The 21,233-nt window shown below is 39.9% G+C and overlaps 2 protein-coding genes across 2 annotated transcripts; both read right to left on the bottom strand.

Moving 5' to 3' along the window:
* Positions 1 to 4,772: 4,772 nt before the first annotated feature.
* Positions 4,773 to 10,507, bottom strand: plbd2 (phospholipase B domain containing 2). The gene is made up of 12 exons (XM_040019682.1): positions 10,172 to 10,507; positions 8,122 to 8,215; positions 7,880 to 8,038; positions 7,689 to 7,789; positions 7,383 to 7,597; positions 6,744 to 6,838; positions 6,467 to 6,627; positions 6,194 to 6,289; positions 6,001 to 6,072; positions 5,748 to 5,900; positions 5,453 to 5,615; positions 4,773 to 5,311 (listed from the first exon to the last, which is right to left on the bottom strand). The coding sequence occupies exons 1-12, from the start codon at positions 10,390 to 10,392 to the stop codon at positions 5,141 to 5,143; spliced, it is 1,701 nt and encodes a 566-aa protein (XP_039875616.1). The 5' UTR covers positions 10,393 to 10,507; the 3' UTR covers positions 4,773 to 5,140.
* Positions 10,508 to 10,540: 33 nt separating this feature from the next.
* On the bottom strand, positions 10,541 to 19,976 carry rbm19 (RNA binding motif protein 19). The gene is made up of 24 exons (XM_040019672.1): positions 19,819 to 19,976; positions 19,568 to 19,750; positions 19,374 to 19,487; positions 19,088 to 19,129; positions 18,483 to 18,717; positions 18,082 to 18,308; positions 17,927 to 17,986; positions 17,754 to 17,832; positions 16,276 to 16,347; positions 15,855 to 16,064; positions 15,645 to 15,775; positions 15,420 to 15,544; positions 15,236 to 15,332; positions 13,916 to 14,026; positions 13,623 to 13,823; positions 13,468 to 13,534; positions 13,203 to 13,354; positions 13,062 to 13,122; positions 12,343 to 12,422; positions 12,193 to 12,248; positions 11,945 to 12,061; positions 11,743 to 11,848; positions 10,939 to 11,059; positions 10,541 to 10,840 (listed from the first exon to the last, which is right to left on the bottom strand). Exons 1-24 carry the CDS (start codon positions 19,852 to 19,854, stop codon positions 10,758 to 10,760), a joined length of 2,766 nt encoding a protein of 921 aa, XP_039875606.1. The 5' UTR covers positions 19,855 to 19,976; the 3' UTR covers positions 10,541 to 10,757.
* Between the last annotated feature and the right edge of the window lie 1,257 nt (positions 19,977 to 21,233).

The following is a 21,233-nucleotide window of genomic DNA, read 5'->3' as shown; positions in this document are numbered from 1 at the left end:
TATTCTTATTTTGAGCATTGGAAGGCAGGATAACACTGGCACTAAATGTTTATTAATGTGCATGTGGTGTTATTTAAATATTCACATTTAGCTTGGCGAGTTTGCCACTTCTCAGAGTTCGGGTCATCGAAATAAAGTGTTTACAGGAAACATAGTTATAAGAAACTTTTTTGAGGGGGGGGGGGGCAGAGAAAGATACAATTAATTTATTCTGATTGTTAATAGGGTTTTGAATGTTTCAAGTAAAAACATTTTTAAGGCATCTGCGTAATTCACCCAAACAGGTGTTTTCTTTTATTGGCCTTGCTTCAGGAAGTGGACGAAGCAGACTCTGATGGAGGAGAGGTTTCATTTGTCCAGCAGGCCACTGATACCTCCTCAGAAGAATCTGAAAAGGAGACGGAACAAGAACCCGACATGCCTCCAAGGAAGAGGCCCCATGATACTGGGAAGCCCAGCCGGAGCCACACGGCAAAAGACGGCACTGTGTGGGTAGAGGAGGACATTGGAATGCCCAGTGCAGTAGAAAATCGCTCGTGCGTAACACACACACACACACACACACACATATATATATATATATATATATATATATATATATATATTAGGGGTGCAACGATATTCGTATCGATATTGAACCGTTCGATACAGTGCTTTCGGTTCGGTACGCATATGTATCGAACAATACAACATTTGTAATTTATTTTATCAACTTTCCTTCTGACGATGCTGTCTGTGTTGAGCGCTCAGTGAATCTGCGTTCGACTACTCCGCCTAGGCTGCACTGTCGAGCGCAGATCCACTGAGCGCTCAACACAGACAGCATCGTCAGAAGGAAGAGCGCAGGGCAAGCTAGCAAGACAGAAGTTAAGCTCTCCTTGCAACATGGACCTCCCCACCCTCATTCAGATCTGGCGTTTGGAATTATTTTGGTTTTCATGTGACGTATGACCCTGAAGGTAAGCGAGTCATGGACTAAAGTAAAACAGTATGTTGGATGTGCCATGCAATGCTCAATTACATGGGTGGGAACTAGTGTGTTAGCGCAGTTAGCTCGTTAACGTGTTGGCCGTCTAGCCCCATGCACGGGGCGATTGGCGGTAGCTCGTTAACGGAGATTTGCCGTGTTGTGGCGTTAAGGTCATTTCAACGAGATTAACCTGAAAGCACTAGTGGGAACACAACGAATATGACTGCACATTTACGCCGACATCATCCTAGTGCAAAGACAAAAACAACAAGCATGCTACTAACTTTAGCCGAGTCATTTAGACAGCTGTTAGCACATGATTCTCCTTATGCTGCTGAGAATATAGCCCAGAAGAAGCGGATAGTATAGCTTTTATTTTGGAAAGAGACATTTCTCTGTAATAAACTCTCTTTTCCAAAGATGAGTGATTCCTCAATCAGATACAGGGCTTGCAATATCGCTAGCCCGACGTCCTGGGGCTACCAAAATCTATCTCTTCCCTGCTCGTCGGGCTATTGTAGGAAGGAAAAATATATGTCAATGCTTTTGCATTCTTTCAGAAATGTAGCTGGGTAATTATGTCATTGGCATCGGTGAGCCACTGTCAATATGTGACATATTGAAATCGCGTTTGAATTTGCGCTTGTTTTTTTGCTTTCCCTTTGCAATCGTGCGAACTGTGTATAGAGAGCGACAGCACTGATCTGTGAGTGATGATAATTTGCGCACCAATTCCTCTGACATCGTCTTATTAATCGTTAGCTTACTATGCAAACATGACAAGTGAAATCTCCCGCAGCAAGCTTAAACATGTGAGAGGTTAATCGCGCAGAGAATCGCTGAGCTTATGTGAGTGCGTGTGTAAAAGCAGCAGGATATATATTTTAGTTCTGCTGAGCCTAATAAGACAGGTCAGGGTGAAGAAGTGACAGCCAAAGAAAAGCTTACCACAAAACGGAGAAGTTATGACAAATCAGACTATAAGGCAAAAAGAAAGTGCAGCTTTATGGTTTCATGGACAAAAGAATTTCTGTGGCTGCAATATGACGAGCTAAATAACCAGGGCTGCACATAAGTGGTCCGCAGGTGCGCATTCGCTGTCAAAATAAAAAAACACGCACAAGGGTTAGGGTTAAATTTAAAAACTGTACTTTTGAGTTAAAATATATATTTATAATTTTAATAAATGACAAATTAAAAAGGCATGAACATTTTTTTGTATCGAAAAAATATCGAACCGTGACACCAAAGTATCGAACCGAACCGTGAATTTTGTGTATCGTTGCACCCCTAATATATATATATATATATATATATATATATATATATATATATATATATATATATATATATTCAGCAGGAAGTCTGAGGCAGCTTCAGCCAAATGTTGAATCAAATTCATTCTGCTGGAGTTGTATTGTGTCACGGTCTGTGGGAGCAGACTGTGTGAAGTGTGAATTTGGAGTTCTATTTGCATGGTCTCTTATATATGAACACAACTTTACACCCCATACGTATTGGACTAATATGCCATATTGTTTGATTTGATACCTATGGGTATTATAATGCTATTTAAAGAAATTCAACCTTGTATATCACCTGTTTCTCTCCCCAATCCTGTGGATTCACACATAGGAAGAGTCTGTCTACAAACCATAGTAAAGGTAATAAGAATCTTTGTGCTTTGTTCCAGAGAGAATCTCTGTTTGTTCCATACGTGATTTCTTATTGGAAGTCCTTTGTCAGTGACAAAGTTGGAAAAGAGTATGGACAATTCCTAATAAGCATCTTGTAACCCAATAAAGTAAAAGAAGTTTCATTCAAAATACTTCATAAATATTATCCGGCTAATCATTATATGACAAAGTTCAAAAGGGACATAAATCTGAACTGTGGATTTTGTGGAAGCCAACCTGAGACTGTGCAGCACCTCTTCTGGATCTGTTCACATGCTAGAACGTCTTGGAAAGACTTCAGTAAATTCATTACTGGACAGCTCTACAAGGACTTTACTCTGAAATTGGAAAATGTTGTATTTTGTTTCTTTTGAAGGCAAAAAAGATGTATACTTTATAATAAACTTGTTAGTTACCTTAGCTAAATTTTATTTCCACAAATGCAAATACAGTAGCCAAAAGCCTAATTTTAAACACTACTATAATGATACTCTGTCTTACATGAAATTGATTAGTATTAGTGGATCACTTAATAAAAAGGCTATAAAAACAATTACTATTTGTACTAATTACAAATTATTTGAATGTATGTAATTGTTTATATTACACCCCCTGGCATATGTTAATTATATTCTAATTTGTATATATTCTCTGTATACTGTTGCTTAATAAAGCTCTGGGGGAAAAAAAGAAGCGTGAATCGTGGACCCAAACGCAGACACAAAGGGATGCAGAACTTGACTTGAATGTTAAACAGAAGACGAGACTTTATTATGGCTGATTGCAAGAAAACACAATCAAGGCAACATGGGCTGTGGTGAAAACTAAAATAGAACCAAAACTGGAAACACTAGGAAAGACTATGAACATGACTTTGCACTGGGACATGAGAGGAACTATGACACTAAAAAACATGAACCAGAAACGTGAACATGCCCCAAACAAAAATCATGAAAACCTTCACGCGAAGTGTGGTAACACAGACAATCTGACGAAGACTGAAAGGAAACACAGACTAAATACACACAGGAGGTGATCAGGGAAGTGAAAACATGTTAGGAAACAGCTGACTAGAATGAACATAATGACGCCACAGGGAAGTCTAAACTAAGCACATAGAATATGGAAACAACACTTTCAAAATAAACAGGAAACATGACAGGACGCAGACATGACACAACTTGACAACATGAACCACACAGACATGAAACAAGACAGGTTAGACACACTAACCAACAAGGGAGACTTAACAGAGGTGATGACACAAAGGAATCTAAATAAACAAAAGACTATAACTAGATGGACTTAACCATAAACAATGAATAACAATATACAAGGAAACTCAGATCCAAACTAATAACAGCCACAACAAGAACTTAACATACCTTCAATATACCTAAGAAAAGAAATAGAGGAATAAACTCCAAGTGCTGGGTCAGAGAACCAGCTACTGACATAGTGGTAACTCATTGAAGTGTTATTGGGTATTCATAACCAGCCACTTTGCGGATACAGTGAGTGAAAGCATTGGGTGAACTGTTGTATGTCCTGTTGCTTCTTCTCTTGAAGCAACTGCTGATTTTGGAACAGTGTTTCATTAAGAGTTGTTTGGAGCATTTTGTATTTTTCCTCCATGTCTTCAAGCTTGCATACCATTTCTTCCTCTTATGTCCTGCTGTTCTTTCTCGTGAACAAACTCTTTATTTCTCTGCAGTGTTTTATCGAGCCTTATTTGCAGCACACTGCCTTTTCCCTCCATGTCTTTAAGCTTGGAGTCCATTTCTTTCTGTTTTGTGTCATGCTGCTTGTTCTCTTGAAGAAACTGTTGATTTTTGTGCAGTGTTTTATTATGCTGTACGTGCAGCGCTCTGTATTTTTCCTCCATGCCTTGGAGTTTGCACTGCATGTCTCTCGGGTCTATGTCCTGCTGTTCTTTCTCTTGGAGGGTCTATTTTTTCCAGAGCTTCATCAAGCTTTACTTTGAGCTCCTGATTCTCTTTGACCATTTTTTCCTGTTTTATTTCTCACTCTCTCTCTCACACACACACTCTCACACACACTCTCTCTCACACACACACACACACACACACACACACACTCTCTCACACACACACACACACACACTCTCTCACACACACACACACACCTTTTAAAAAGAAGTGATCGCTCTGTTGTTTATGATTTATCCCAGGTTTAAAACATTTGCAACAAGTGTTACAGAAAATGTTCATCAGCATAAATGTAAGTAATAATACTTGGTGATTTCTCCACAGAAAGGTGCATATTTATTGGGTTTATTATAATGATTTTCACATATTTTGCATGAGAAAGAGAAATGCAAAAAAAAAAAAATCTAATTTTCTGTTTTCTTATTCAAATAGAGGTACATTATTAATCTCTGTACCACTTAATGATTTCTGTGAGAAGCAGTGATGACTGTTTCTCTGCCATTTCCCTTTGTCAAACATCATAGAGCTGGAACTACTGATGCCAGTTAAGGAGTCCAGGTGACTTTTATAGGCTTGAAACGCCATACATCAGGCTGACCCATGTGTAGCAGGTCTTTGTAGGGGGAAGCGCTCCACTGGAAGGGTGGCACTTGGTCCCAGGTTGGACCACTCACTGCCACCATGCCATACTCTCGAAACATCTCGTAGGAGGTCAGCTGCAAAGAATCACACACAATGGCTCAAACTCAGTGGACATCTCTTTTAAACTCATTTTTACTTACGGCAAACCAAAACAAATCTTCAGGGTGCATGATGGGTAAAAGGGTTAGGGCAAAGGGAGATGTGAAAATGAAAACCTTCATGTCTGTTCCTCCGTGTGGTCTCTGCTTTAAGGCGCCAAATGGATATGTTCCATTAGCTGGGTTCAGGTCTGACCGCGCTGAGATCGCATTCTCTCCGTTCTCAGGTGGATCACAGCCGTCACACTTTGAGAGTGGATCTTCCTTAAAGTTATTATACCTGAGGAGGAACAGTGTATCTCATAAATTAAGAGACCTTTTTTCCCCTAACTTTCAAAAACTACAACATCTATTAGAGATTGTTTGTTCTGGGAATACAAATCTCCAAACATGTGCAACACACAGACCGTACCTCATCAGGCGGACCATCGAGTCCACATCTGTAACATCTGTCTGGTTCCTCTGGAAAATCTGAGCCCGAGGATTCTGGTCCAGAGAGAACCACGGGCCAAACTTCTCAACCAACTCATTGCAGCCACTCTTATTAAATATTTCCACATAGTACCTTCAGAAAGAATTTGGAAGTATGGACAAAAGAAAAGACACATGCATAATCTAAAGTACAGATTAACATTTACCTTAATGTTTGCACACCAAATACTTACGGTATGTTGTAACTAGCCCAGTATCCTTTCTTCAGCAGTTCCTGAGTTTTATCAGCGTAAATGGCGAGTCCTCTGCAGCATTGGAAAAAATAAAATGCTTGTTTTAAGGTCAGATCTGATAGGGTTATATATTGTCAATAGAAACACTGAATAAATGATCTATTTTGATCCAAGTTCGGGTGCTGTGACTTACGGAATCTGCTCCAACACGACAAAGAGCCCTTCTGTGATGTCAGTCTTCCCTGGAGTGAAGAGGTTGTAGTCGACAATCATCCACTGGTTGTTGTAACTGCAAAGCAAAGTTAAAAGTGGCCTTCTTTTCACTAATACGCACAACACGGACAAAACAAAATGTTACATAATCTGGTCTTCAGTGAGGATTATCAACACAAGCTAAAAAGCAGAACAGTCTGGAGCCTTGTCAGCAGATCAAACAGTTTCTTTTTGATGATTAAAACTAACTCACGTTCCACTGTTGTACTTCGTGAAGATTTCTGCCCAGTCCTTGCCAGTAGCAGCGAGTCGATTTGCAACAATGTTCCTCAGCCACTCCATGACTGTTCCAGTGGGCTGAACATATTTCCAGAGAGCAGGGTTGCTGTTGCCAATGGTGGTTTCCAAAGTAACCTACAGACAGAAAAAGAAAGAAAAAAAATAAAAGCAGTAAGATAATCTCAGCTTTCCCTTTTTAAAAAAAAAAAATCATATTCTGTTATATAATGTCAAGTATAAAGAGATCTTACCAAGCCGCTGCTTAGGATGTAAAAGTCATCCCCAGAGAAGATGGATCCAGGGTAGGATGAGAACGCCTGAGTTCTTCCAGGAAGAACATAGTTGTCTGAAAAACATGAGAGCACGTGCTGAAGTCACACTATCAACTAGTCCCTAAAATAATTACATCAAAAATGGTGCTAGGGTACTTTTGGGGTTTTAAACGTGCATTAAAGAATTCAAAAGTCAAGCATTTAAGGACATATCTAATTGTTTTGCCATTATATAAAAAAATTGGGACCATTGTTTTTGTATTGTAAATCTGAAAAGTAGAGTGAGCGGGTATCTAGAAACAGCAACAGCTAACTGGAAAAATCTTTAGATATGGGCTTAAAAAGGTTTTGTGGCTTTCCCTCAGACCCCGAGGGAATCATTATGCAAGTAAGTTATTTATATGACGCCTTTCAGCTCCATATTAAACATCCTTTCTCCAGTATATCCACTATCCCTCCTCTGCACATGTTCAAATCATCTAACCTTTGCCTCTCTAACTTTGTTGTCACTCAACCTGATCTGTCCCTCTGATGTGATCATTTCTAATCTCGTCTCTCCTGATCAATCTCAATGAATCTTATCATCAATCAGGAGGCACACTTGCGTCAATTAATTACCTAGAGGAGAAACTTTAAAGGCAAAAATGTATTTCTTCATTATGCGCAGCATGGCCTGGTAGGTGTTCCAGGTGTCATGTGACACCAGCAGTTCCTTATTGTTAGGCAGAAGCTTAATCAGTGCAGAGCAGGAGCCAGAGCCAATGGGTCGGGTTTGACTGGATTTATTCAGAGCCGATTCCAGGTCCTCAAGGTCTCCGCCCATTTGGAAAAGTCTGTTTGGGCAACAGCAAGTGAAAGTTTAAAATCTCAGCAAAAGAGGGTAAAACATGTTTGAATGATACAGAAAAGGAGATAACTACTTACAGGAAGCCAAATGGGTTGAGAGAGAATGACCCTATTGGCAAAGACAGCTGATCATTGTAGCTGTCCTCCAAACCTTTGAGCTGCAGCAATGCCAGACGCACCTGATGAAGAAACAGATAGCACAAAGTCTGATTTCTGGCCTTTAAAAAAGCTTGTCGTGTAAGGGATTTTTTCAGTCCTGCTCATTGTACCTGGTACCAGTAGGGTGAGTTTGGATTATTCTCTATTTGGTCCTGAATCCACTGCATGTTGGTTATGATGAAAGACTTAAGGCGCTCGCAGTAGGCAGATTCATACATCAAGGGTTCGCAGTAACCCATTAGAGTGTTCATCCAGTGTTTATAGATCAGCTAAAAAACACCAGCATACCTAGTCATTAGAATAATTAAACCAAAAATATTTTAACGTCTGACCAAATGAGGGTTAGACTGACCGGAGACGTTACTGCAGCCTCAACTGCACCTGCAGCGTAAGCCTGGATGCTGTCGTTGTACCGACTGCTGGTAGTCACCTCCAAGAAAGACCAGCTGAAAGAGAGAGCATAAAAATGTAAAACGATCTCCAGAAAAAAAAAAAAAAAAGATTTATGAAGTTTACAGCACTGTGCAAAAACCTTGAGCCACCCCCCATTTGTTTACATTTTGCTAGGAAAATAGGTGGTGCAGTGCTCTACTGAATTATGTGCAAACAAGGTTATGCATACAAGTCAAAAGCAAAGTCTGTGTAAATCTAATCAGACTGAAAGTCAAGTTTTGGTATGACCATCTTAATTTGCCAGCACAGTCTGAACTTTCTTAAACTAACTTTCGTGTAATTTCTTTAAGTAGGTTCAGGAATAGTTCTCCAGGCTTAATACTATTAATACTTCAATACTGATTGTTTTTCTATCCAGGTATGACTTTATGGCATTGGCAGTGTGTTTGGGATCATTGTCAAGCTGAAAAATGAAGCTGCTGTCAATCACATGCTTTCCAGATACTATTATACGGTGGATTAAAATGTGAATGCACTGTTCTACATACAGAGCTATTTTGTTATATTTTGTAACTTTGTAAGAGATTGCATTTATATTATTTTATTATATTATTACTTATTGCTATTATCATTATTCATGTTATTGTTATTTAATCTATTATATTATTTCATTTAGTTGATTACTGTTCTTACTGTCTTGAAGCAACTGTGACCACTTTGGGATTAATAAAATATTCTGATTCCGATAGATCAATTTTAACAAGATCTCCAGCACCACTGGCTAAAACGCAGCTAAAAAAACAAAAAAACCCCCAAAAACAACAGGGCGTCCACCATGTTTTACAGAAGGCTGTAGATACTGGTTCTACCTCTTGCCTGACCTCCTCCATACATGGTGCTATTTGAACCAGAAGTTTCAAAATTAAATTTATCACTCCATCAGACCTGTTGTCACTGATCTTCAGTCCACTTCTTGTGTAATCTGGGATACCTCAGTGGCTCACCCTTTTCTTTACAGAGAAGACAGATTTCTTTATGACCTGCCTGTTTCCTCACTTTTCATAGTTTCCACAGGCCACACACTATGGATGCTGTATTTTCTATTTTTTTTGTTTTTGCAACTAAAGAAATGGGTGCAAATGATGTGTTCTTGTAACAGGCTGCTAGTAACAAAGTGCCTAAAGATACAAAATATTATCTCCCCTCCCAAACAGAACAAACAAAAACCCAGCCAATGTCCAAAGAAAAACTTTTAAAGACCTCCAGAAGGTTTCTCAGTGTGTCATGTGTGCCACTTCTGCTAATTTGGGTTCCTCAAAACAAAACCACAAGGATTAAATGTTGCTCAACAAGTCAACATTTACGAAAAAACAAGGAAAACAATTTAGACCATTGACACTGCCGAACACCATTCTGTTGCAGCTTCATAGGGGATGATTGTTTACGTTCTTTATGAACTCAAATATTTTAATATGTATAATTTCTCATTTTTTCTTAAATTCTTGAACTAGTCTGAGAGAATCTGGATCGGTTTGGCTGTAAAACTAGTAAAACACTGTGTGTGGAACTGCAAATTATACACTAAACCAGTGGTGGGGAACTCCAGGCCACAAGGGCCATGTCCTGCAGGTTTTAGACGTGTCCTTTAGCCAACACCGATGATTTAAATGGCTAAATGACCTACTCAACATGTCTTGAGGTTCTCCAGAGGCCTGGTAATGCACCAATCATTTGATTCAGGCGTGCTGACCCAAGGTGATATCTAAAACATGCAGGACACCGGACCTTGAGCTCTTCACCCTTGCATTAAACAATTAACCGAATAATTGAAACAATATCAGGAGTCAACGCTGCAACACGCTTTTCTTACTTTCTGTAAGAAACTGCAGCACTGACCCAGCTTGACCATTCACCAACGACCTATTTCAAGCACAAACCGCACAGACAAACCGAGCCTTTAGGGGCAAATATTTTACATTTTAGACCAAGAACAGCCTCTAAACACTCACCCTGACGTTTCAATATCATCAGTGAAATTCGCCCAAGCCACAAAATCCTCCTGATATCCCTCTATGACAGACAGCTGTCCGGTTTGCTTGTCGATCACAGCCGTTCGTATTTCTGCTCGAACGGCCGTAAACATACAAAACAAAAGCAAAAACATCTTTAAAAGATCTAAAACTTCTGTAAAACTTCTAACACGGTCAGCTCCGTTCCGCCTGCACGCCATGTTTACATGAACAAATCATGTGACTTCGATGGGCCAAGTCACCTGACTACCGCCGGGACTTTCAAAATAAAAGACGCCGCCCGACATCCCGCATCATAAGTTCATCAGTAGTTCAGTCACTGTCACAAACGAGACATGAGACAAAAAGTAACATGTACGCAGCTTTTATACATATATAAAAACCAGTCGTCAGGTACATCAGATCTCTTGGACATTTCATTCTGTACAAAATACTAGTTAATCCAGAGAAAACTGGACCAGCTTTTAAATTCATTATAAACTTCTGCAGATATTCGGGTCCATGTTTTATTCAGTCCATTTTACACAGAGCGTTGGGGTCAGGATTTGTGCGGAGGCTGCAGATGTCAGTCTTCCACACCACCTTCAGTTTCCATTGTCTCCAAAATTCCTTCCATAACTTCCGCTTTTCGCTGCTTTTTGGCAGTGACTGAGGAGGAATAAAACAAAAAAAAAAAAAAAAAGAATAAACGGCAAACCTACCTTTTATTTAATTGTGTCCTGTTAACAAGGATTTGGTGGATTTACCATGAAAATGTTCAGCTGTTTTTCGCCTCAATGCCTCCACAGTTTCCTCTGCGTCAGCCCACTCCAGCACAAGACGTCTCCCGTACAGATGGGTGCTGTGGCATAGTGCGGCAAACGCTTTCTACATAGAACCAGAGGAACACAGCTGCTAATCAGTGTGACAGCCAAAATCCCTCTAAAATAAATATTGCCACACTTTACTAATTTGAGTCACTTGAGCTAAGGCTGATGCTTAAAAATGTTGGCTGGATCTCCTTTTTAACAATATGCTACAAGATCAGTTTTAAGGCCAATAATTGGTAATGAAAACCAGAAATGAGTTAAATACATGCTTATCCCTGAATGTTGGTGAAAATGGTTGAAAGCACCACTCGTTCGATTACTTCTTTTGATTAAATTTGTTCAAACTGTGATCATCAAATTAGATTTTTGAAATTGAAATTATATTATCTCTCTTGGATATGTCAGCTTCCGGCTTGAAATTGTTTCTAAACTTCCTATTAGCAGAAAATCTGTAAGACAAAAATCTATTTTAATATTTTTAAAGCACATTAAAATATCCCACCTTGAGTATTTTAAAAAAGTTCTTTATATGCTGTTGAAAGTATTGTATGTCACAGACCTTGGATCATTTCCTCTATTGTTGCCCTTCAATGTTAAATAATAAAATACATTTGGCGATGGAGACACCCACAGACCGACAGACATGTAGCCAAATGATGAGACCTACAAATCTACATGCTATAATATTCTGAGTAGCTGATGAAATGTATATTTTCTTCGTTTCATGAATCACTCACAAACCTTAGCATCTTGTTTGGTGAGGAAATCAACAAAGCCAAAACCTCGATGACTTCCTGAACCAGCCGCTTTCTTTGGAAGACGGACAGTCTTTAGCTCCCCAAATGTACTGAGAAGATGAAATACAAGGAGGAAATGTGAGTATTAATTTAGCTCTTCCAACAGCGTAAATAATAATAAAAAACGATAGCTGTGTACGTGTTACCAGAAAAGCTCCCTGATTTCCCTGACAGATGCTTGGAAAGGAACATTGCGCACAAGGATCTTGGATCCCGTCTGCTTCTTGTCAGCTTGTTTCTTCTTCTGTGTCACCACAGCTGTCCTGCACATGGGAAAAAAATGAACGATGTCTTCATGCTACCACAAATTCTAACCATAAACATGTCAGCTGAAATGTTTAGGAGCATATTCTTGTAAGTAAATAGACATAAGTGGGGAAAAAGAAAACCTGACCTTGTGGCTCTCTCTGAAACCTTCAGCTCTAACTGGTGATCATCCACCTTACAGTGCTGAAGGAGGGTTTAAGGAGAGAGAAGACATTAGCCAAAAACCTGCTTGTGGAGAAAAGCTGCGAGAGTGTTGCTGAGGAGGTGTGGATGGTACCTGTAGCTGCCTCAGGGCCTTCTGAGCTGCTTCTGCCGTCTGATACTGGACAAAACCGTAACCCATTGACAACAGTTTGCCTAGAAGACAGAACAATAAGCATGAGAACAGTGATTACGCAGAGAAAAGCAGATGTTTAGCACAATATTAACAGCGTGCTTGTCTGTGATTAAACTTCAGATAGTTCTGAAGTCTCGTCCTCCCAGATCTGGACCAGGGCATCACTGAGCTCCTGGAAAGTCCAAGGTGCAACCTGTCATCTTCAGATTGACTGAAAAGTGTCCCAGAGGTTTTCTATTGGATTTAATTCAGGCAAGCATGGGGGCCATCAATGATATCAATTCCTTCATTCTCTAGGAACTGCCTGCATACTATTGCCACATGAGGCTGGTCATTATCGTGCACCAGGAGGAACCCAGGACCCCCTGCACCAGTGTAGGGTCTGACAGCAGGTCCAAGCATTTCATAATGTTACCTATGGCAGTGATCTGTGCCTCGCTCCATGGATCTGCCTCACCAGACCATCACTGACCCATCAACAAAGTGGTTACGCTGAACAATCTTACAGCAGCATAACTTACCACTGAGTCTACAAAAATACTTTTCTTAACCAAAACATAATTTGTGGTTGAATAGTGAGCACTCCATTTGTATTATCAGTTAGTAAGCACATGCTGGCACTTGTTCTGAAAGGAAATATTTGAAACCCTTCTCGGTACCTGTTTTATCTTTTTTCTTGGATATCGTGCAGGATTTGACTTTGCCACATTTGCAGAATGTCTGAAATGAACAAATAAAAACCATGACCATCAGCCAGTGATTAAACAGTTAATAATAATAGTATTTATTAATGTACCCACCTCCAATAGTTTCTCCTCTGTCGTGTTGAAATTAAGATTCTTAATGAAAAGCGTAGAACCTGGAAGAGCTTCCTCCTCCTCCTCCTCTTCATCATCTTCTTCCTCATTTTCTATCTTCTTCTCCTCTTTCTCGGCTGCCTTCTTCTCTAATACTTAGTTAAACAGAGCAATGGTGGATTCTGATTATACATATCATACCCTTCAAGTCTGGAAAATACTGCTCTCTCTTAAAGAGACTGCTCGGCTGTGTTTTGAGAGAGTTTACCTGGTTCTGGTTTGGCCACAAACACCCCGACAGGCGCCCACTCCAAATACAGCGGGACATGATGGAACTGGATTAGGGATGAATTTGATCCAATAATAAGTCTTCAGTATCCAGCAGTCAAAACATACTATATGCAGGTGAAACGTTGCACACACCTTACTGTAAGCCATTCTTGTGAAGGCTCGTTTCGCTTCAGTCGACTCCAGAAACTCAACGATTGCAGTGAGTCCTGAAGGTGGCAGCAGCACGCGGCCCAAAGAACCATAAGGTGAGAAGAGCTCCTCAAGCTCTGACGCCTGCACTCCAGCTGGAAGGTTCTTCACCAGGATCACTGTGTTACTCCTTGCTGCTGCTGCCTGTAGACGAAGGGACGCAAGCCGTGGACTTTTCATTCAAATTTTCATTCACGCATTTGGATCAAGAGCATTGAGAAGTACATCAAGCATACCTGACTGAAGGAATCCAGGCTGACACTGTTATCCAGCAGAAACTGCCGCGTCTCCTGGACAATTTGTGTTTCCCCCAAAGCCATCCTCACTGCAACACTTCCCTTTGACTCCTGCAGGGGAGAGCAAGGACCATAGATACATGCAATAAATAAATAAAGAGGAAATGAAAAACACAAGTCTGTAAAAAGAGGATTTTTTTTTTTTGGATTGAGATGATGTTATTACTGTGCCATTAGCCTAAAGCATTTGAAAATGTGGTTACCAAACTATAACAGTCATAATAAACCAAATTGGTTTCAGCGAGAAACTGACCTGAGCAGTGGGCTATTGCTGCGGTATAGACTGTGTGGGACAAATCCATAATCCCAAAAAAAACCATCCTATTATCACCAACACTAGGTCAGTATGCTATACATTACACAGAGCCGGTTGTTGGGACTTTTTCAAATCCTTATGAAATCTCTATGGAATAATAAACTAATCATAAACAAATCAGTTAACCAAGTATATGTCAGAGAGCTGGAATTACTGTTTTTCACGTATTTGGTATCCAGTCAAACATTTTTCAAAGTTTTAGTCAATTAACAGATATTTATAAATAACCATACAGTCAATTCTGGAGGTAAAAAGTGGTCTGTCTAAATGGTTTGGATGTACTCTTACCTACCCTACAGGTAGTTCAATCTAACAGCTACTAAAAACAGTGAGACCCTTTGCTCAACCGAGTGGTCTTGTCTGTGTCTTGTCTGTGAAATCTACTGCCAGTTAGCTTTTCCTGCAGGGGTGGGGTTACAAGGGTCTTTAATTCTTCATGTACATTGAACTTCTGCAGGACTCAAAGTTTGATGGAATAATATTCAAGAGGTTAACCTTTTCTCTAAGAGAAAATATTTCAAATCTCTGCAAAACTGTTTATCTTAGGTTCAGCAACTGAATTTCAAGACCCTGGCTTCTGTTCCTTTAAAGAAAGATGGATTTTCTGACTCTTGGATAACAATGATGACACAGCTGGCTGCCTGTGAGACTAATAAAAATTCATGAACACATTCTTAAATGGGACCCGTTTATTAGGTGGCCGTCTGCAGTTTAAATAACTTTGTGGTTACCAAGTAAATGTAATATAAGGTTGAAAGAGGCAATTATAATTAGTCGTGCTGAACTCCCTTTTCCCTTATATATTATTATTATTTCTTCTCTTGTATTATATTTTATAATTTGTTAAAAATTGTAATAAATTGTTCAAGTAAAAAAAAAAAAGGAGGAGGAAAAGAGGCAGACAGGAGCGTAAATGCAGGCGAACTAGATGTAAAGTCACTCACGTGGTCCAGGACTTGGCTTTTGGTGGTGTTGTATTTTTCAGCAATAGCATCTGCCACTGCACTTGTACCCAGAAACAAGGTGTTCCAGTTGTGCGAACTAGAAAGAAACCGAGAATTCAAGTGTAAGCTTAAAAAAATATCAGCATGAAAAACAGAAACAGACGGTCACTTTGATCCCGATTACCTGGAACTTAAAGCTTTAGTTTTAGCATCTTTTTGCCGTTTGTAAGATGAGGAGCCAGGACCGCCAGCATCAGAGTCACTCTTTTCTTTCTTCACAGTGGAGGGAAGCAGGTGAAGCATTCTGCCCTAGAGGTGTAAGAAAGTTTTCAAACAGCTGAATTTAATGAACTGCACTTTGAATCCAGCCATGAGGTGTAGAGTGATGAAGAAGTTCTGACATAAACACCTGAAAAATGTGTCCGTCCAGCTGAGCGAGCGCTGTCACGGCGTTCTCTGGTATCATGTAGGTTACAAAGGCAAACCCTTTAGGTCTCTTGGTTAGCGTGTCAATTGGGAACAGCACATCAGATAAAGGACCTGCAGAGATTTTATAACCATGAAACACTTGGGACAAGAGCGCATTTCTTTCTACAGACGTGTAATCAATGTAACTCACCGTGTTTGCTAAACAGATCTTTGATGTCCTCCTCTGTGCAGGTGTAAGGAAGGTTTCTGATGAAGAGTCGGCCTGACTCTGAAACATCTTCCTCCTCCTCGTCCTCCTTGAGCTTCCTGCTAAAGTTTCTGTCAGTTTCTTTCTCTTTTCCATCTCTTTTGTTCTTTCCCGCTAAAGCATCCACGCGAAACACTTCAATGTAACGCCCTCCTGAAAACACAAGGACAAAGTCTAGGCTTCATAAGCTAGCAGAGAATGAGAAATACATCTATAAATGTCTTTGTGCCGTTGTTTCCCCAACTGAATGGTGGCTTCAAATGTTTTCGCTCATATTTTGTGCAGAGTTTTTACACCCTGTAACATCTCATTCATAGTAACACAGCCAAATACTATGAACAGAAATAAGTCCTAATAATTTCACCTATATAATCCTTGTTTTTCCTCAAGGCCTTTTCCACCTCTTCCTCAGAGTGCAAGTCCACGTATACGTAACCTAAAAAACAACAGCACACTGTTAAGATGCATCTGCCTGTATACAGTTCATACAGACCTGTAGTGCTGTGAAAAAGTAATTGCCCTCATCCTGAATTATTGTTTTTGCATATTTGTCACACTCGAGATCATCAAAATATGTAAAATTTTGCAGAAAGATAAGCAAATACACAAATGTGGGAAAAGGTTATGCAAACCTACCTGAATGTCCCCCAAACCCAATAACCGTTTGTGCCACCATTGGCAGCAAGAACTGCAATCAGGCATTTGTGATAGCTGACACGAGTGTCTCATATCACTCAAACTCAGTCACACTTTTTTTTGAGCCATTTAGAGGTAGACCAGTGTGTTTTGGATCATTGTCCTGCTGCATAACCCAAGCCCACTGGAGCTTCAGGGCATGAACTGTTGGCCAGATGTTCTCCTTTAGGATTTTCAGAGTGGAGAATTCATGGCTCTATCAACTACAGCAGGTTGTCCTGAAGCAGCAAAGACGCTCTAGACCATCACACTACCACCACCGCGTTTGATCATTGGTATGATGTTCTCTTTATAGAATGCTGTGTTAGTTTTATGCTAGATGTAACGAGACTCAAACCTTCCACAAAGTTCAGCTTTTGTGTCGTCACAGAATATGTTCCCAAAGGTCTTGGGGATCATCAAGAAATATTTTGGCAGATGTCAGACGAGCCTTTGGGTTCTTTTTGGTCAGCAGTGGTTTTCTCCTTGGACTCTACTATGTATGCCATTTTCTTAGTGTTGAATCATGAACTTTGACCTTAACTGAGACAAGTCAGGCCTGCAGTTCTGTAGATGTTGTTCTAGGCTCTTTTGTGACCTCCTGGATGACCAATCAATGTGCTCTTGGAAGTCATTTAGGAAGGCCGGCCACTCCCAGGAAGTTTCTCACTGTTGCATGTTTTCTCCATTTGAGGATAATGGCTCTCACTGGGTTTCACTGGAGTCCCACAGTATTAGAAATGGCTTGGTAACTTGCAGACTGATTGATGTCTGTGTTTTTTAATCTCTTTCTTTAGATTCAGTAATCAGGTCTGTGTGTGACTAGTGTGTGACTGCTATCAGCTTTTTTATAAAAGGTGAATAATTCATGGTTTAAGAAGGGGAGAATAAAAATTTCACTTAAGACCAGGAAGGTTTGTATGGGCTCTTTCCCTTAAAAAAAAATTAAATCATTATTTAAAAACTGCATTTTGTATTTATTTGGATTCTCTTTAGCTAATATTAAAATGAATTTGATGATTTGAAACATGCAAATGTGACAAATATACAAAAAAAAAAAAAAAAGAAATCATGAAGTGGGCAATTATATTTTCTCAAGCCACTGAATACAGCATATGTGTGTGACTGCTGCAAAATGAGAAACTTTAAATACTTTTACTATCACACCTGTTCTATTTCCGCTTTCGTTCTTCCCAATCCGGACTGCTGCAGGCTTCAGTGGAGTCATAAATTCTCTAATTTGTTTCTAGTGGTGTTACAGGAAAAAATGTTAGCGTCACAGATTCAGAGTGATACAGTGAAGATTTCAGTGCCGACACAGAAGTTTCTTGTTCGCTCACCTCTTTAACATTGAACGGGACTCCTCTCAGCTTCACTGTGAACTCTGTTGTTGCCTCCGTCTGTAGTAAATACACAGGGGTTGGTGTGAATCACTACAAACTAGTAACAATGACTGAATGTAAAAATTTAAAACAGCTTCTGACAGAAGAGTCACCTCCTGCTTCACTTTACTCTGGTCATTTTCCTCAGAGGTCACTGAAGATTTGACCTTTGAGATGTTTTCCCTGTCTCCACTCTCGTAGTCACTGTCTGTGTGCTGTAAAGGACCATCATCATCCTCTTCTTCCTCCTCCTCCTCCTCCGTGTCTTCTGTTTGTGCCACCTTTGACCGCAGGTAGTCCATATCTGATAAGCCAGACTTCAGTGCTTCTTTAGTGGCATCTGGAATCAACGGCATAGCAAACAATTAACAATAATTCACTGAACCTGGATGAATATTTTCTAATATAGTTTAATCTGATTTTCTGTGTGTACTTTAGATCAATATTTATCTGATATAAATTTCAGTATTTGATGTTGATGTAACCCCAAAATTAAAACACAACCACTACCAACCTTCATCCTCACTCTCATCATTTTCTTCTTCCTCATCCTCTTTGTCTTCTTCTGACTGGTCTGAGTCAAAGTTGAGGTAATCATCTGAAGCAGGTTTCTTCTTGCTTTGAGTCGTCGTCTTCTTCTTCTTGTCGGGATCGGGTGCTTCCTGTGCAGTGTCGTTTGCCCAGGTCGGAGCTTGGCTTCGATTCTGATGCACTGACAGAAACTCCTTGAATTCTGCTTCCTCTTCCAGCTGAAATGAGATATAAGCCGATGTCCAAATATTAAGTGTTACATCATACAAAAACTGATGAGTTAGGCAAAAATTTTTTTTAAAAAAAAAAAAATTGTACTCTCACAGGCCACTTCATTGGGTACACCTGTTCAACTGCTAATTTACCCACATATCTAATCAGCAAATCAGTGAGGCACTGGTCAGTGTACTGGTAATCCTACCCATAACCCGCTGAACGCCAGACTGAGCATCTTAATAAAGAGGAACATGACATGGCTGTTGGTGCCAGATGGGCAGGTCTGAGCATTTTTCACAAAGCTTGCACCCATCTCCCAACCAACATCTCAATTTAAGAGCAGATAAATTTTAAAGTTTATAATTTACTTACATCTCCCAGAATACTGCTGGATTCCTTTTTCTGCTTCTTCTTCTAAAATTCAAACACACACACACACACACACACACACACACACACACACTATTGTATTAAAAACACAAATTCTATGAAATCATACTTATATTATTCTCTGGTAAGGCAGCAAAAAATTATGATATACAGAGGGAAGAATGAATTATAAAGATATATGGTAAGTTTTATATACAAGTACGACCTCTGTAATTACAGAGTGTCAGTTTACAAATACTGTTATTTCCCGTCCACAGGTGTTTCCTACCTTTTTGCCATCAGTGTCGGCCGGAGCAGAGGGTTTGCCCTGCCCTGAGCTCTGAGTGTGTTTACTCCAGGCTCTTGCCTTACTGGGGTCTCCAAACGCCTTACACATCTCCACCTAGAATAAAGGACAGGTAAACCATCAAGCATGCGCGTGTTCCCTCTCGAGGCACAGACTGTGTGCGGCGGAGGCCATACCGTCACTCTGGATGTGTCCACGAAGCTCTTATTGAAATGCTTCAGGGCCTTGTTTGCATCCTCCTCGGATTTAAAACCCACAAAGCCGAACTTACGGAACTTGCCGTCTTTGGTAAATTTCAGAGAGCAGTCTGTCAAAGTGCCAAAGGCAGCAAACATCGACCTGAATCTGTCCTCCTTCATCTGCACAGAGAACAGTGAAATTTAGCTGGGCTCAAATTAAAGGCTGCTCTCGCTTTGTGTTTACTTACCCCATTAGGGAGGTTTTTAACGATGAGTCTCGACATCACGACAGAAGGTGTAATTCCACTGTTAACGCGTAAAACGGCTTTATATAACTTGTCAACAAAAACAGCGTGGACAAGAACCTCTAGCTCGCCATCTTGAGTGGGAGGGGCTTCTTCTTCTTCGGCCGATAGTAACCGTATCAGTGAATAAACGCCACCCTGTGGTCGGGAATGGTTACTGCGTATATAATCAAACAATATTTAACTGGGTGTTCTAATAATCATATCAAAAACACATTAAAAAAAACTGATGTTATATATGATATGAAAACATGTAACTATAACAGATGTTCAAGTATTACTAAAATATGACAAGTTAACATCTGGAAAACGAATAAATTGTGACTGAAAGGTGTGGCGCTGGCTTCCTTGAAGTGTACACTGCAGGTCTTCATGTGTTTTCTGTTGTTGTTGCTTTTGCAAAACCTTTCATTGATACTACTATGCATCTCTGAGCATTGTTTTTCCATTTTTTTCTTTTCGGCTTCCAGTTCAGTTATTTGGTACTTTATTTCATTATAAAATTCTTGGAGTTTTTGATTTTTCCTCTGGAGAATAAGTTTTTCTTCTTTCTGTTGTATGTCCTGTTGCTCCTTCTCTTGAAGCAACTCTTGATTTTGGAGCAATGTTTCATTAAGAGTTATTTGGAGCATTTTGTATTTTTCCTCCATGTCTTCAAGTTTGCATTGCATTTCTTTCTCTTTTATGTCCTGCTGATCTTTCTCTTGAACAAATGCTTTATTTCTCTGCAGTGTTTTATCGAGCCTTATTTGCAGCACTCTGCATTTTTCTTCCATGTCTTCAAGCTTGGAGTCCATTTCTTTCTGTTTTATGTCCAGTTGCTTCTTCTCTTGAAGCAACTGTTGATTTTTGTGCAGTTTTTTTTTATTATGCTGTACATGCAGCGCTCTGTATTTTTCTTCCATGCCTTGGAGTTTGCACTGCATGTCTCTTGGCTCGATGTCCTGTTGTTCTCTCTCTTGGAGGATCTCTTTATTTTTTTCCAGAGCTTCATCAAGCCTTACTTGCAAGTCTTCGTTGTGTTTCTTGATGTTATGAAGCTTGCAAACCATTTCTTTATGTTGTATGTTGCTTTTTCTTACATTGTACTGTGAGTTGCAGTCATGCATACTGCAGCCCAACTGTGGTGTTCCTGCAGCTAGAAAAACTACCTTAAGCTCCAAACACAGTCTATTAACTGTATTTGAAGCTGGCTTAAAGGCGGCAGGGTGGAGAGTGTGTGGAGAACAGAAAGAAGGGAGGTTCAACCAGGGCCTGCAGCTTACACATACCTTGCAGGTTAATCTGGCTGTGTATGGTCTTTGCTTCCTGCTGAGATGACGGCTTGCTGTTTAAAATCAGTAGCTTATTGTTTAAAA

This window comes from Simochromis diagramma, unplaced genomic scaffold (genome assembly GCF_900408965.1).
Source record: "Simochromis diagramma unplaced genomic scaffold, fSimDia1.1 OVJJ01000822.1, whole genome shotgun sequence".
Lineage (NCBI taxonomy): Eukaryota > Metazoa > Chordata > Actinopteri > Cichliformes > Cichlidae > Simochromis > Simochromis diagramma.
This window is presented reverse-complemented; position numbering and strand designations above follow the sequence as displayed.